The sequence below is a fragment of the Vanellus vanellus genome (assembly GCF_965231255.1).
Source record: "Vanellus vanellus genome assembly, chromosome: 3".
NCBI lineage: Eukaryota > Metazoa > Chordata > Aves > Charadriiformes > Charadriidae > Vanellus > Vanellus vanellus.
In genome coordinates, this window is record NC_138907.1 from 106,823,198 (window position 1) to 106,841,155 (window position 17,958).

At 42.6% G+C, this 17,958-nt stretch overlaps 1 protein-coding gene across 1 annotated transcript in view; it reads left to right on the forward strand.

Annotated features, from left to right (window-relative positions):
* Window positions 1-1,609: 1,609 nt before the first annotated feature.
* Window positions 1,610-17,958, forward strand: part of TDRP (testis development related protein) — a gene marked incomplete at its 5' end in the record, with an annotated part of 30,211 nt that continues 13,862 nt past the window's right edge. The window contains 2 exons of the mRNA XM_082480570.1: window positions 1,610-1,735; window positions 16,931-16,990. Of these exons, the coding sequence (XP_082336696.1) occupies window positions 1,610-1,735; window positions 16,931-16,990 (186 nt within the window). The remainder of the gene's footprint in view (window positions 1,736-16,930; window positions 16,991-17,958) is intronic.

A 17,958-nucleotide genomic window follows, 5' to 3' on the forward strand; every position in this document is an offset into this window, starting at 1 on the left:
TGGACCTGTTGGAATACGTCCAGAGGAGGGCCACAAAGATGATCAGAGGGCTGGAGCACCTCTCCTATGAGGAGAGGCCGAGAGAGTTGGGGTTGTTCAGCCTGGAGAAGGCTCTGGGGAGACCTTTCTGTGGCCTTCCAGTACCTAAAGGGGCCTACAGGAGAGCTGGGGAAGGACTTTTTACAAGGGCATGTAGTGATAGGACGAGGGGCAATGGCTTCAAACTAGAAGAAGGTAGATTTAGATTAGATAGTAGAAAGAAATTTTTCACTCTGAGGGTGGTGAGACACTGGAACAAATTGCCCAGAGAAGTTGGGGAGGCCCCATCCCTTAAGGTGTTCAAGGCCAGGCTGGATGGGGCTTTGAGCAACCTGGTCTGGTGGGAGGTGTCCCTGCCTATGGCAGGGGGGTTGGAACTCAATGATCTTCAAGGTCCCTTCCAACCTAAACCATTCTATGACTCTATGAAAATACCAGCTGGTACATAGGGTGTTACATCTGGATCATTCAGCCACCGAACTGGGAGCTACTGGGACTCACTGGAGTCTACCCGGTCGCACCAGGCTTTTTTGCACCCGCTGCGGGGCTCGGCGGGGCAAGGGAGGCGGGAAGGGAGAGGTGTGTGGCGGCCGGCTTGGCCCAGGCCCGGCCGCGGAGCCTGCCCTGCCTTAGGTGCGCCCCAGGTGACCCGTGGGGGAAGAGTACCGGCGGGTACACGGGTGGCTACACCGGGACGCTTTGAGGTGGCACCGCGGCCGCCCACGGCGCTGTGTGGAGTGCCTGTCCCACCTTGCCCCGATGGGACATTTTGCGGTCACCGCTGCCGGGACAGCGCCATCCGCACCCTCCACAACACCCGCCAGCCTCTCTTCTGGGGGAGCGGGGTGGGCCCTCGGCGCGGCCTTCTCCCTGAGGGCCCCTCCTGTGCCAGCGGAAGGCTGTGGGAGCTCTTTTCTACCCCGGAGCGAGTCTGGGGGTGCTGCCGGGCGCCCGGCGGCCGTGCAGAGGGCCGACCTCCACAGCCAGGGCCCGGCGGGGCGGGCGGCAGCCCTGCGGGCCCGGTGCTGTCAGAGCGGGGCCGCCGCCGCCGCCGGTTGCCGTGGTGACGGGAAAGTTTCCCCCCCCTACCTCTCCCCCCCCCCTCCCCGTGCCCCCGCCCCCGCAAACATGGCAGCGGCGGCGCGGCGGCTGCGGGCGGTGGCTCCGGCGGGGAGAGGCGGCAGGTGAGGAGCGGCACAGCGGGGAGGCGTCACCCCCGCCCCGCTGCCCGCCTTACTGCCGCCGCCGCCGCCGCGGCGGGTGGGACCGTCCTCACACCCGGTTCCCCTCAGCCGCCAGGCGGGGCGGCGGGGCCGGGGCCGCCAGCAGGCCGGCGGGTTGAGGCGAGGCAGTGGCGGGGGGAGGCGGGCTCCCGGTACCACCAGGCAGCGCTCCTCCCTCCCTCCCGCCCGCCCCGGGAGCCCCCGGCGGGGTGACAGCCCTGCCGAGCCCAGCCCAGCCCCAGCCCAGCCGGCCCGGCCGGGGCTGCGGAGGCAGCGCCCGCTCCCGCTTCGGCCCTCTCGCTGCCGGGAGGAAGAGAGGCCGGCAGCCGCCACCCCCGGCGCCCGCCATGTGGAAGCTCAACAAGAGCAGCAAAGTTCTGCTGGACGACTCGCCCGAGGAGGAGGAGACGCGCCCCCGCGGCCCGCCGCCCGCCGCCGCCTGCGCCGCCGCCGCCGCCTTCGCGGCCCCCCAGGTAGGGAGCGCCGAGCGCGGCGGGGGCGGCGGCGGGGGAGCCCCGCGGGGCCCGGGGAGGGGTCGTGGGGCTCGGCCCCGCGCCCCGCTGCCGCTCCCCTCCTCTCCGGCGGCATGAGTAATCACTTTTCCCACCGCTGGATGTGCCGGCGGGTCGGAGAAGGGGGTGTCTGCGCAGGGCGTGCGGCTGTCACCCGGGTTTTCGGGGTGCTGACTGGTCTGTCCGCCCGTGTTTTCTGCTAACAGCCTGCCTCCGGCATTGCTGGGACTTGCTGTCCTTCATTCCAGTGGCTTCGTACCGCAGGGTACTTTCTCTCCCAGCCCTAGGCAGGGGCACTGCAACCCATCTGTTAAGCACAGTACATTAAACAGGGATCGGTAAGAACATAATCTTCGTTTGCAGATGTGTGCACCTTTGCGTAGAGCACTGATGTTTTGGCAGCATTGCGTTTTCTATAGTTTCAATAATGCTAGTTGGTTATCTTTCAATAGCCACAATCTTATTTGAAAGCTTTCATTGTTAAATGATAAGTTAAATACCAGCAGTGACCTTCTCAAAGTACTGGTTGCCTAACAAATACAACCTGAAAGGAAGGGTTGAGTATCAGGCAAACCAACTAAAAGAATGTTGACTTGCTTTCAAAAACTTGATAACAATTAGGCATCAATTCAGTTCAGAAGCCTGTTACACTGGCCAATACTGTTTTGTTGCTGAATTGATCTTCTGTTGCCACAGAGTATCTTTAGATGTATGACAGGTTGCAGGAGCTCTGCTTATGTGGAGGAAGAAGTTGCCCCAGGCTGCAAACTGGTGAGGTTTGTATTCAAAAGAAGGTACAAAAGTCCACCCAACTTCCCGTCTCTGTCTTGCCTACATTACCAGAAGGGCTGGGGTGTATCTGGATAATCTGCCTTCCGTTTGAGTTTCTGGTTGACAACTGCTATGGGTTGTCAACATGCATGGCTACTGCTGAAGAGCAGCCTCTCCCAATTGCAGCAGTTATTCCCTCCATCTTCCAGTAACCAAAATCACCCGTCTGCCACCAGTTGAGCCTTGCCTTGTCCTTTCCCCTGCGCAGTGAAGAGAAGAGCAAGCCCTAGCCCTTGCTACTTGTTTGGCAGCAGCTGTGAAGATTCATATGGTTGAATAGGATCTTCTCCTATGGGAGAGGAAGAACAGTTAGTGATTTTGGAGACTCCCTTCAGGGAATGAAGGGGGATTGTGGACTTGGAGGTGATCGGAAGTATCTCCCACAACCTCTCATTCAATATCTAAGCTCTCCCTCCTATGGTTCCTGTCCTCAGGTGCTTGGAAACTTCCACTGTTTTCACTAAGCTGCTGGCTTGTGCTATCCACAGCCCTCCTAGAGTTGCTTACCTCCTGAAAACCTACTTGAACACCAAAGGTAACCAAAAGCTTCCAGGAAATCCCATGGACTGTTCACCGCTTTGCTTCTCTACCACAAATGCTCCAACCCCCCTCTGAGGCTCCTGACCTTAGCCTCATAGTCAAAAGATGATTCTTCAGACTTCTGTCCTGACAATTCTCCCGATCCTCTACTTTAGCCACAGAGGTTGGGGTTGGTTGGTTTGTTTATTTGGTGTTTTTTTTTGTCCTGTCCAATTATCATTACTTTCCTGGGCTTCTGTTCCATTATTGTTGGCCTCAAGTTATAATGGTGATGACAGTGATTTCCAGTGCAAATAGTTTGCCATTTTCATGCATTTTCAGAAAATTCATTTCCAAATCCCATATGGTCTATTATCAATGGCACTGGAATGAGTGATGCTTTTTTGGTATTGGAGGTGGCAGGGGAAAAATAAATTATTCTAAGGCACTAAATGAAATATTCTTGAAGATAGAGGATTCAGAAAAATTAGCAAGGCTGTAGTGTAGCTTGGCACAGAAATTGGAACGAAGACCATAAGCTATTAGTTGTTTTGTTAAAATCAAGAAGATTTGACAACTGGGGCAAAAAAACCCAAACCCCACCCCATAAAAACCATTGAAATATAGTTATTTTAGAGTTTATGTACGCGTGAAGGAATGATACACTATATGGAAAACTATGGCCACCTGCCTAACATTGTAATTCTCATGATCTATCAAAGGCAGCTAATAACTAGGTCAGCCATAGGTACAGTGTGTCTAAAACATGGCTTAGACAGGTGTCAAGGAGAAAGCGTGAGGTAACCGAATGCACTTGTTCAGCTTGTTGTAGTTGATCTGGTTCAAGGGTCTTGCTTTTAGCCTTTGACATTTTTCATGTTTCATCAGAACCTGGTTTTGCTCCCAACAATAGGGTTGCAAGGGAGTGATATCCAGTAGTGTGTAGGGGGATTTGGTAATGATCTGTACTTTGCTACTGCTGTGTCCTGACCTGCATCGGCCCAAACCCCTGCCTTCAGAGGACATAGCACCACCAGAGCGTGGAGCAGTTACTGGAGCAATTCTATTGGTACCTTAGCTGTGCATGAGAAGGCCTCGGTCTTCTTCAGCCTCTGCTCTGTTTAAGATGTCATGGTACAGCCTGCTTAAGCTGTGAATGAAGGATTACCTCATCAAGAAGATGAGAATCCAGGACTTCCCTAATTTTCTGTCTTGAGGACCAATATCCAGCTAATTTGTTTGAGTGCTTTTTAGTAAATTAAGAAAGCCCGGTATTAGACTTCATGCAGAAGTTTACTGTTAGATTTCATTTCCTCTAGGTTCTTTTCTGATATGTCATTTGGTAAAAGAGAAGATGAGCCATAGTCATCACATTTTGACTTTGATTTATGATATGCCATTTTCCCCAACAACTATCTGTTGTCTTTATTTTCATTTTTAATGGGCAAGCAGGAAGAAAATCCTTAAGCTTCTACCACTTATGCTATAAATAGTGCTAAAATTTTTTATTTCAAAGAAAAAAAAAATGGTAGTCACATCTGCGTCATTAAAACAGACCAGGTTGAAAGTGCTCCAGTATAATAAAATGTTCATGCTATATGTTGTTTATTCAAACATGAGAAAGAGTGAAGGAGTTCTCACTGTGCAACCTAATAATTAGGACATTGCAGTAGCAGACAGCAACAAAGAATTAGGCTACTATGAGTTTAAAAAAACAACCAACCAAACAAAAAAACTTTGTTACTCTACAGAAATTTTAATCATCCTATTTAGATATGGAAGGCTGATCTGGACTTACTCAAGCAGACATTTGAATTTGTAGAAGTTCATAGTTCTTAAATAGAAAAGCTTAGTTTGATCTAAAAAGAGAAGTTTTGACAGTTCTGGTTTTGTGGACTACAGAATGGTTTGATTTTGTTCCAAGGGAGAACAAAAACAAATTTTAGAACATGAAAATTGCAATGGGAGGGAATTGTCAGCCTCTGGCCACTTTTTAGCAAGAGTTTCTGCATACATTCAAGTACTTTGAATTGTTAACACTTATTTAAAATAGTAAGGTGTTTCCTGAGATAAGAAAGACAAGTAAATTTTGAAACAGTGCTTGTGTAAATAAATGTGTGGATTATTGTATATTTTTTTAGACCAGACAGTTTTAGACTGAATCTTAGAAGTTAATTTTAATTTATGCTTCAAAGCATAAATACTTTGAAGTTATGTGATGAAGATGCTTTATTGGCTAAAGTTACAATTAATACATGAAGGCAACTGAAGACACATAAATAGTACACATGCATAAAATGAAATTAATGTGCTTTTTGTGTGTCTCTCCAAATATGCTAGAAATGTACAGTGAGGCATGCCAAACTCACATTCAGTTTGTAATATAGTCATTATGTTTGAAACTGTAGTTACATTTTTGGAAAGGGAAAAATGTTGGGTTTTGACTTCTGGAAGGCAATGTTTTGGCAGTTGTACCAAGTTCTCTTCGATTCAGTCCTGCTATCGTGTAATCAGTCCTCAGAGATGTCAATGCTGTGTCAATATCGCATGTAACTGACGTAAGATGGCGCTTGACTTTAAAAATACATCTATATATTAAGGGTAGTGGATGGGTGTCAGGCTGACCTATATTATCTTCTTCAGCTTTATCTTTCATGTAAAAATCTTTCAGATCCTTAGCCTTGATCTGTTCTCCCTGATTGTATTTTTTTGTTATGTTCAAAGAGAATATGTGCAAAAACATGTTTTATGCTGAATTTTGTTTGGACTTGCTCACTGGATGTTTTAAAGTTAGCTATACAGAATTTTAGTTATCTATTTTAATGAAGATGTTTGAGTCGCTGGTACAATTTTAATACTGGCTTTCATCTTGGAATGAGTCGAACTCAGACAGGCCCTGCAGGAATGGGTGGGAGCTGAGCAGCATTTGTTATGTTCTACTAATACATTGAATAAGGGTATTTTTTAATTAAAAAATAAAGCAGTCAGTGTTAATCCAGCTAATGCCTTTCCTTCACTTTCTAACCATTGCAGTGTGTCTCAGGCTTTGCCTGCAGTACTCTTATAATTCCTTCATACCTTCTCTCTTCTAGCCTGTTTTTTTCTTTGCATCAGAGTTGTTCTTGTGACATTTCAGTGACATTTTCCTGGCTAAAATCCATCACCTGTATTCTGTCATCATTCTTGAACATTAGATTGTAGGACTGACAGCAAAGCCTTCCCTGAGCCCTTCCTTGGCCTGCCTTTCTTGCTTTTCCTCCTTCTTGTCACATTTGTCTTTCAGCAGCTTCTTGAGTGGGTCCTGTTTCTTTCTCACATTCTTCCTGGAACTCTGAAACTCTACAGAGCTGATGGTGTCTTTTGGGGATTTAGGCTTTCTTCTTTTCAGCTTCATTTTCTGATTTATACTGTCATCTTTACACAGTTGACCTGGATCAGATCTGCTTCTCTCCTCTTACCCCCTCTCTGTTGGTTTATTCTCTTAGAAGTCCTACAAAGTGCATGTTGTCTGGTTCGTCTCCTACTATAGACAACATCAATATCTATCTTTTTCTTTCAGTCAAGCCTGTAAGCTGAAGGTTGTCAGTGGTTTTTATCTATTGTACAAAAGAGAATTTGTGTCCAATACTTAACTGCTGTTTCCTCTATAAAGTCCATGTCTTTTTTTTTTTAAATAATTATTTTTCTTTCTGTCTAGACAGCTGAAATTCTTGTGCAGACCCTCGCTTCTCATCCCGACGGTGATTACTTCCTCTGCAGCTTGTAGTAACCTACGCTGCATTTCCCCATTCCCTAGTCCCTGCAAATCCCATTGCTGACATTAATGTTGTTGCCTATAGCATAAAGTTTAAGTCCTCCTCATCCTTCAGTTTCCTTTCTTCAGCTGGCCTCCCTTTGTTTCAGGACATTTACATTTAAATCTCTGTCCTTGCTTTCAAGGTTTTTCTTAGTACATCCCCTTCCTCTCCCCTATTTGTCATTTTTATCACTTGTTGTATCTTTCCTAAAAGCCAGTTCTGCTTTACTGGCTCTGATCACCTTGGTTTGCCAGCAGCCTTGTCTGTCTGCCTCCCTCCAGCCTAGTACAGTATTCTCCCCTTTCACTGATCCATAAACCCACTATCTTCTCTACATCATTGCTTGAGATCCACTTTCCCTAAGCTCTTTGTTGTATCTTCGTGGGGTTTTGTGAGCTTTTTGGAGCCAATACTCTCCTAGCAGTGCTGGACTTGCTACCGTTAATGTATAAACTAAAATATACTGTTTTTTGAGAAAGAATTAATCATTTTAATACATTTAATTCTTTACTGGTAAAATAGGTTTACAATTTTTTCTGCGCTTTTATAGAAACTATTTGCCAGATTGCGTGAGGATATCTGTAACATAAGTAGACTTATTAGATGTTACTGAACACTTTACCAGGTAGCCAGTCTTTCAGTCCTGTCATCATCAGAGGTACATTTCCGACAACTTCTGCTGCTGGTTCTTTGTGAGGAGCTCCAGGACAGGTCTGTGTGAACACCACAAGTGCTGATAAAAGCTATGTGTCAAAAGGAAGCAGTGCATGTGCTGGTGAACGCTATAACCAAAAATAATGCGTTCAACCTGTTTTGCAGAAACTATACTATGAAAATATTGCTGTTACCCATGCAAGAGCTTTTTTTAAAGATATGTAATTTAATTACAAATGCCACGACTGAATAAAAATTCTATGATGTCAGCTACTGCCTTTTAAATTAGCATCTGTTGGTTTGTTTTCTGCATCAGAAAAAAAACAAATATGAACTTATAGTATGGATAAGCGGTAAAAAACAGTTGACAAATTTTCAGTCAGAAATTTCATCAAAATTGAAAACTTCACTGGAATATTTGAATTGTCGCAGCAATTGAAGTCAAATTGATTATTTGACCATCTTTGTTTCAGCTTTGACACTGATGGTATTTTGATCTTAATACAGCTGTTTCCATTTCTTGAATCATCTTTGAAATATTATAAGTTGGGCAAAACTAAATTCTTAATGACCTGAGCTTTTAAAAATATCTTTAAGGTGTTTAATCTTTAACAACATTCTTCCAAAAATATTTCAGAGAAGCAAAGTCTAAGTAAGATGTATTATAACCACTTACTACAGAGATCCACAATAATGTGAACAATTAATAGAATAACCTTGTGTATTGATATAAAAACAGAGAGCACAGGAATCTGGTGTTCCGATGTTTCTCTTTGTAATGCCAATAAAATGCAGAACTACAAAAGTATTCTTATGTAAATACTTACATTCTGAAATTAATCTTCTCCAGTACATTTGGCCATTTATATCAACTGACAGTAAAAATATGGAAATAATTTAGATACTCTGTTTTAAAATGTAATGGAATGTGAAGCAATAACTGAAGTGGTTGAATGAAACAGAGTTTGTGAAAATGCTAAACAAGTTCTTGACAGCTGTGGACACTGAAGGAAAGAGCATCATCTTAATTTTAACTTATTCAGTATTAATAATAATTTGAAAAATGAAAATATAGGAAAACTGTTATTCATCTTCTGATCGGTCTGGTGAATAATAGGTAGTTATGAAAGACTAAAGCCTAGCAGATGGAAGAGTTTTTACATACGTTGGATGGGTTGTCTGCTGTATCTGAAATAGTCACCTGGAGTTTTTAGTGTCAGCAGAGTGAAATAAGTTCTTCTAGAAACGGTCTGATGAATTATATTTTGAGAATTATGTTTTGAATTGTAGTTTGAGATCCTCGAGGCAGTGAGGAAGGTGCGCAGCAGGCTGACCACCCTTGATTTTAGGAGAGCTGACTTTGGCCTCCTGAAGAATCTGCTTGGTATGGTGCCATGGGATGAGGGAAGAGGGCCCAAGAAAGTTGGTTAATATTCAAAGACCACCTCCTCCAAGCTCAGGAGCGATGCATCCCTACAAAGAGGAGGGCAGGCAGAAAAGCCATGAGGCCTGCATGGATGAACAAGGAGCTCCTGGACATGACCAAAAGGAAAAAGGAGGCCTGTAGGGAGTGGAAACAGGAGTGGGTAGCCTGGGAGGAATACAGAGGAATCGTTCAAGTAGCCAGGGATCAGGTTAGACAAGCTAAAGCCCAGATAGAACTAAATCTGGCCAGGGACGTTAAGACAAACAAAAAAAATACTTCTTTAAGTATGTCAGCAAGAACAGAAAGACTAGGGAAACTCTGGGCCCTCTCCGGAAGGAAACGCAAGAACTGGTTACCCGGGACAGAGACAGAGCTGAGGTACTCAATGACTTTTTTGCCTCAGTCTTCACTGGCAAGGACCGCAGCCGCACTGCCCATGATACAGAATGCAAAGACGAGGGGAAATGGAGAACCGCCTGCTGTAGGTGAAGATCACGTGCGAGACCACCTGAGGAACCTGAAGATGCACAAGTTCATGGGACCTGATGAGATACATCCGCGAGTCCTGATGGAACTGGCAGATGAAGTCGCTAAGCCATCATATTTGAGAAGTCGTGGAGGTCTGGTGAGGTTCCTGCTGACTAGAAAAGGGGAAACAACCCCGATTTTCAAAAAGGGAAATAAGGAAGACCCAGGGAACCACAGGCCAGTCAATCTCACCTCTGTGCCTGGCAAGATCATGGAGCAGATCCTCTTGGAAACTCTGCTGAGGCACATCGAAAACAAGGAGGTGATTGGTGATAGCCAGCATGGCTTCACCAAGGGCAGGTCATGTCTGACAAATTTGGTGGCCTTCTACGAAGGGGTTACAGTGGCAGTGGACAAGGGAAGATCAACTGATGTCATCTACTTGGACTTGTGCAAAGCGTTAGACACTGTCCCACACGATATCCTGGTCTCTAAATTGAAGAGACATGGATTTGACAAATGGACCACTCGGTGGATAAAGAACTGGCTGGACAGTTGCACTCAAAGAGTTGCGGTCAACGACTTGATGTCCAAGTGGAGAGCAGTGACGAGTGGCGTTCCTCAGGGGTCGGTACTGGGACCTGTACTGTTCAACATCTTTGTCAGGGACATGGACAGTGGGGTCAAGTGCACCCTCAGCAAGTTTGCCGATGACACCAAGCTGGTTGGCGAGTTACACACACTGGAGGGGAGGGATGCCATCCAGAGGGACCTGGAAAGGCTGCAGAGGTGGGCCCAAGCCAACCTCATACAGTTCAACAAGGCCAAGTGCAAGGTCCTACATCTGGGTCGGAGCAATCCCAAGCACAAATACAGGCTCAGCAGGGAATGGCTGGAGAGCAGCCCTGAGGAGAAGGGCCTGGGGGTGCTGATTGATGAGAAGCTCAACATGAGCCAGCAATGTGCGATCGCAGCCCAGAAGGCCAATCGTATCCTGGGCTGCCTCAGAAGAAGTGTGGCCAGCAGGTCCAAGGAGGTGATTCTGCCCTTCTTCTCCACTCTCGTGAGACCTCACCTGGAGTACTGCATCCAGCTCTGGAGTCCCCAACATAAGAAGGACATGGACCTGCTGGAGCATGTCCAGAGGAGAGCCATGAGAATGATCCGAGGGCTCGAGCACCTCTCCTATGAAAACAGGCTGAGAGAGTTGGGGTTGTTCAACCTGGAGAAGAGAAGGCTCTGGGGAGATCTGATTGCGGCCTTCCACTACCTAAAGGGGGCTACAGGAGATACAGCCTATGAAGACAGGCTGAGAGAGTTGGGGTTGTTCAACCTGGAGAAGAGAAGGCTCTGGGGAGATCTGATTGCGGCCTTCCAGTACCTAAAGGGGGCTACAGGAGATCTGGGGAAGGACTCTTTACTAGGGCATGTAGTGATAAGATGAGGGGGAATGGTTTTAAACTGGAAGAGGGCAGGTTCAGATTAAACATTAGGAAGAAGTTTTTCACTTTGAGAGTGGTAAGGCACTGAAACAGGTTGCCTAGAGAGGTTGTGGATGACCCATTCCTGGAGGAGTTCAAAGCCAGGCTGGACGTGGCCTTGGGCAACCTCGTCTAGTGGGAGGTGTCCCTGCCTATGGTAGGAGGGTTGGAACTCGATGATCTTCAAGATCCTTTCCAATCTAAACCAGTCTGTGATTTTAGAAGCATTTTTCAAGATTAGTATTGTCTACTAAATATGTCCCAAGATGAAAGTATAATTATTTAACATAGTTAGATTTTTACAATTTCCTTTTCTTTATGGACAAAGTATTTCCAATTTTGCCAAGGACTGGCAGAAGAAACTTTTACAGTAGGAGTCACTGTCACTATTTAGTCACAGTGGCATTTAAAATGGTTTATTGTCATAATGTAGATGCTTTTCTAAGTGTAGTGAGCAATCTGGAGTGGAAAATTATTTTTTATAGAAGAGAAAAATAAGTTTAAAATACTATATTACTCTTGAGCATGAACAGACTTTAGAAATGCCTAGGTTAATATTTTTCATTGGTGATGTTAATAGGAAGTTTTCAATTTACACCACCTGCCCAGATGGCTAGTTTGGTTCACTCACATTCTTTAGGGACATACAAATGGAAGACTGAGATCTAGCAGTAGATGAAATATGGACAAGACAAATGAAATGATCTTGATTTCAGTCTAGGCTACTTGTGCCTGAACGGAGCAGAGGCAATTCACGGTTCAGCATGGGAGTTATGTCTGCTGAACGCATAGCCTTGTGTCCCAGAAGAAAGCTATGTATGACTGAGTAATGCATCCTTCATTTGTTAAAACTGCAAACCTTCTTCTTCCTTAAAGGGTATGTTCAGTTTTGTGTGAGTGTTCAGGTACAGTTCAGCTTTATTTTTCAGCTGTGTTAAAAGAATATTTTGAAAATAGTATAGTTGTTTCAGTGCCTGTTTACATTTGATCACTGTTGCCTCAATTTCATGACTTAGAAAACATATATCCACCCATTGAATTTTTCCAGGTGTATATTATAGGTGCAGCAAAGAAAATGAGGCCCAATGCTGCTGATCATCTGCTGATAATTTTCTTCTTGCCTATGTTTGAGTGCATTTTGCATTGTTTTTGATTCAGTTCTAAAATCAGATAAGCAGAGTGACTTTTGCATTAATAATCTGCTTTAGTTGTGTTTGTTTCATTTGACGTTATAGCAAGATCCTGCTCAAACCCAAGGAAATAGTTTCTTTTGTTAGCTGTATTTTAAGATGGTGATCTGGCAGTGTGATCTCCACTTCCGAATCTGTGCTGTTTCTGGTCAGGCTGTGTATATATAGTTGTTCAACTGTTTGGTTTGTAATCAGTGTTTTGGGAATCTTTCCAACTTCAGAGGTTAACTTTCAGGTTTGTGATTTCCTGAGTGATTTTTTTTTTTTTTTAATTTCTTTTTTAACCTTCTCCTCTCTTATCACTAAATTATTTAGTGTGGTTTGTGGAGTACTGGGAATTGTGTTAAATTCTACCCTGGAGGGTATCACTTGAGGTGGTGTTTGTTTTGGGGTTTTTTTCCACTTAAATTATACATTTGTGGATCATAATCTAATTTGCACTTATAAACATGATAACCTAGACTTTAAATTACGCTCTGTCCTTGATGGGATGTGATGATGGGCAGAGGGGATGTAATAGGTCAGTAGAAGGGCGAGAATTTGGACCAAAAGGACCTACTCTTTTAATAATAGCTTGTTTAGTCTTACATGTGCTTGGCTTTGACAGCTAGTGTGTGTACGATAGGAAGGTTCCACAACTGGGTAGGGAAAATCAATAACATACCATTTTATGTACTAGAGCAAAAGAAGGGCATGCAGGGTGAGATGATGCTATTATTTGCCTTAACTCTTGGATGTCCAGCGTTCCTCATCTTGGCCTGAATTATGAAAGTGAATGATCTAAAGAGATTAATTAATTACTTTACCACAAAGGAAGCTGAGGGAAGTAGATTACAATTTTGATCTCTGTACAAAAAGGTTTGTGTGCTAGTTGAATTAATCCCTTGAGTACCTTATGGTTTTCAGTATGTCCAACAAAAGGGCACTTGTTTCCTTATGAAAACACACTGCACATACCAACCTTCTCTTGCCAGAACTGGAAGGGTATTCAAGTTGCTGATCGGCATTTCCCACTAGCATTAGCTTTTAGTCACCTATTAGTTACTAAATACTATAATGTGGTCCACGTATTTCTTTTAAATTGAAGTAAAAAAAGAATTGTTGTAACTGTAAACTGCTCAGATTAAAATACACTGAAATAATTTGTAAGTGGTCGGTGTCAGCATGTGTTATGCAGCACGATAAAGAAAGCTCATCTTTGCTCTTTACGTGTAACTGTAGATTAGATTGTCCCCTGAAGAAAATTTGAAAAATCAAATTGTAGGCTCCCTGACCTCTGAACGGTTACAAAAGTAGAGAATATGTATCAGAAGAGGGTGTACTAATGTGTATCACTGAAAAATGCAAATTATTGTATGGGTAACAAGTGAAGATGGGTTGTATATGACTTCTCATTTTTTCTCCTCGGCTCTTCCCAGTGATAGCACTGGTCCCCTTTCTCCCTCCCTCTCCTTTTTCCCTCTGTCGTCTTTTTTTTAATACACAACGCATCCCTACCACACAGTGCGCAGGTCCCTCACCGTGATGTGGGCCATGGCTGGCTCTGAACCCCCACACGTGTTCCTCCCACACTTTCTTCCTGCTGTGGGGTATTAGTCTGCTTCTCTCTGCTTTCCCTAGCAATGGATTTTCCACAAAATGTTTTGAAATCTAGTCGCTTTGAGACTGCTGAATTCAAACCTACTGACCAGTGTCAATTGAGAGTTCCTGTGAGCACCTGGGATATACAGGTGGACATCACAAGCACACCACAGTTGTCCAAGTCTCCTTTTCTTAGGCAGTGGATCTTAAACAGGATGCTATGGATACTTTGTAGGTCTTCCACCCCAAAAAATGAATTTTAGGTATTGGATTCTCACCAGTTGCTTTCTTAAGGGTTTCATATATTTTAATCTTTGTATTTTGTATCTTTGAACTTTGTGTTGTCTTCTTACCATCAGCCACTGCTGCGTGAGCATAGTTACTGCAACTACTGTGTCATTCCTTATGAAGTAGCACCTTGTATGTCTGTGAGTAGTAGCACTGTATTACAGAAACACAGCCCTAGTTGTCACACTTCTAAAGAAGCAAATAATACCCCTTTTTGTCTACTCTTTATTGGGAATTACATCTTTTATCGACAAGGATATTCACATTTTATTATGCTGGCTCCCTAGCTGCATGAGGTGCTCATTGCATCTCTCATTTTTCCCATAAAAGCCTTCACTGTGAAAGTTGCTTCACACACTTGCTTCCTTGTGCTCTGGCTTGCTAGAGCCTGTATGCCTTCCTGCTTTCATCTTTTCTCTTCTTTCTAGTAGAGTATGAAGTCTCTTTATGCACTTTCATAATTTTATTATCCTTCTTAAGATGTTTGGAGGGGTGGAAGAATTAAAATGGGAGGTGTTATTTCTTTGGAAGGTACTAACAGTGTCTTATTTGTTCTGGAGACAATATTGTTGGTTGTTGAAACTAATTGCTCTCCCAGCTCTGGATGTCTGAGATAATTTCTCCTCTTACCATACTTTCCCTTGAGGCTTTCCTAGTTTTCCTATATTTTTTCTTCATGGGGAAAAATTTGGACAAATCAGATGAAGTATTCTCTAGCTCTTACCCTGTGTCCAAGCATGTTAAGTCTAAGGCTTTGCAACCCCATCCAAATGCTTGACAGCTGAGAGTGTTGAGGAGAAACAAGGAAACTTCTGAAATGGTATGTGTGTCATGTTTCTGTTTAAAACATTGCCAATGATTCTCTTAAAAGGAGAGAAACAAGAAAAAAAAAGGGGGGGGGTAATTGAATTTCATTTTAGAGTACTATAGAAATCTTAACTTTGTCAGTTTTGGTATCTCATCTACAGTAATACCCTCCTGTGTTCAAGACAGCTAACTGAAATCCAGAAGTTAAATAACTTGTTAAGATCCAGAGGAAGTAATATTCTCATTTTGGATGATAATGGGAGTTCCTGACTTTGTATTCTGCCCCAACAAGTAACGCTATCTGTCTATAAATAACTTTATTTCATAGAATCATAGGATAGTTTGGGTTGGAAGGAACCTTTGAAGGTCATCTAGTCCAACTTCCCCTGCAATGAGCAGGGACATCTTCAACTCGATCAGATTGCTCAGAGCCCCGTCTAACCTGAACCTGAACTTGAACGTTTCCAGGGATGGGGCATCTGCCACCTCTCTGGGCAACCTGTTCCAGTGTTTCACCAGTATCATCACAAAAAAATTTCTTCTTTACACATTGTCTGAATCTACCCTCTTTTAGTTTAAAACCATTACCCCTTGTCCTATCACTAAAGGACATTTCAACAGACAATTATTATTGAACTATAGTGTGATGGTCTTCATACTCGTTCTAGAAATGCTCCTAACTCCATCCCTGTCCCATGTATAATATAAAGTATTGCCTGTAAAGTAAATGGAAATGATAGTAAGCAAATAAATATAAGTATATATTTATAAAAAATAAATATAACAAAAAAGATGTATGGGATTTGAAGCTGGTCTCTCAAAATGAAGCTGATACATCTGGGACCCCACATGACTAGAAATTTCTAATGCTTCTCATGCTGCATTTCTCAACTCTTTTTGATGCTGTTAGCAAAGTGAAGGAGGTCTTTGGAAATGCATAGGAGCTGGAATACTGTGTGTTTTGTGTTTCTTGGAATATGTGTGTGTGGAGTTACCCTAAACCAAAAATTAAACTTATGGAGCAAAGAGCGTATCAACTCCTCAGCATTTAATTCAGTAGAAAAGGGAGTAGTTGATAAATTTGATTTTGAAACAGTAACTGGTTGACATAAGCAAAAGATGGACCAAAGTGAATACAGATGATTCTCTGAAGCTGCTGCTTCAAAGACGCTTTCCATAAACCATTCTGTGGCAATTTTGTTTTGTCTTGGAATTGGAGTTAAATAATTTCAGTTTCAGGTAGCTGTTCTTGTTTGTACTTGGGGCTGTTTGTATTTGGGGTTATATGCAGAGAAAAAAAAAAAGCAAGCAGCACTTTTCTGAAGAAGTTAAAATTATGTAATTCCTGTACGCTATGCCCCACTTTCTATATCTTTCTTTGGCCTCTGAAGTACTCCCGACAGTGATCTTACTTGTCCTGTCTTGGAGAGAACGTTGATAGTAACAGGATGGCCTGACCATACTGGCACCACTTTAACTCAGAGATGGACAGAAATGCTACCCTAATGAATTACCTTCACTCGCATCTTCAGTACTCTTTTTCTTCATAAATCTACAGTTATAAATGCAGGGGAAAGGAATGTGGGCAAAAGTCTGTCCTTGAGTTAAGGAAATGTAATGCTTTTTAACATGAAGGAGGAAATAATTTTGGGACATTCTGCTGCCCCCCAGCCTACAGACACTGCATAGACCATCACCTAGTATAGTATTCAGAAAATCAGTGGAGATCGAAAAAATACAGACACGATTATCAGGATGCAAATTAATTTTTTAATTTTAATTGTACTAAAATTGTTATGATGCAAGTTGTTTTTTTTTTTTATCTCTCTTTGGGGTGTGGCGTTTTTGGTTCTGTAGGGGGTTGGTTTTGCTTTTTACTTCTGGTGAAGCATTTTTCATCATTCTAAATGCAGTTGTGCTCACGTTTCTTACTTTAGTAGTGGTATTTGCTTAGTTTTGCATTGTGATTGTATTTTGTCGATTTTCTTTTATGAAGGGCTGAATAGAATAAAAGCATTTATGAATACTCAAAAATGTGTCACTGCTGATTGTCAAACCAAAACTGACTGTGGGCCTTTTTTTATCTTTATCTTTTTTTTTTTTTTTTTTTTGAGAATAAAGACCAGTTTCTTCATGATGAAGTTTCATCTTCAGTGTCACAACTTGCAACAAAGGTAAATACCTGTTCTTTGGTAGTGTAACATGTTTTATATAATATATATTTCAGTCAATGTATGTTAGGAAGTTACCTATTTTTCCTGTAGAGCCTGATTAAGGAGGATAGTTATGTACTTTATGATTTTTAATTACTTACAATCCCTGGTCATGGGGTTGTCACTGAAGTAATATTGGCAGTGCAGTATTAGTTAGAAAGCTACCTTATTTCCTTTCATTGTTGGGGAGAAAAAATTATCTTATTTTTTTTTCTTCAGCATAATAGATATTAAAACACAAAATGAAAATAACAAGTCACAGGAATAACTGAAGTGAAGTCTAAGGAAGCATTAAATATCGGCTGTAACAGACAACGAAAACATGAAAAGTAGATGGGATTGGGGTTATTTATTCCACTATAGGTAGCTCAGTTGGGTGTCTGACTACAAGAGGTTAAGGACTTTCTCTCATATCTCTTTCAGAAAAGCAAAGTAGGCATGCAAGTTATTTTTTTTTTACCTTGAAATGTGTCCAAGAACTTTTTTTAATGTTCTTAAAATACATTAGTAGAAGATGAAAGAACTGGAAGTTGTTATGATATGCTAGAGCTTGTTTTGAAATTCCATAGGTATAGAGAAAAGCATTTTAAAATAGTTTCATTAGTGTAATAGAATACTTTACATTAATATGTATGTATAAACTGAACATCTGCCTCAGTTCTTTTTGTTCTACTTAGATGCAGCATGATTTTCACTGAAAATAATTCAGATTGTACTATACATTTTTCTACTTTTTAAGAAGAAATTTATTCCTTTTTATGAAAATATAAACTACTGTTTATTTTATGCCAGATGATAAATGTTTAGGAAAAGAGTCTTAAAATTAATTTCTTTTATAGTTAAGCTCTTTTTGCCCCTTAGTCATTCAGGAAGGCTTGCTAAGTGCGTGTTTTGACTTTAAAAAAAAAACAAAGTCACTAGTCAAACAA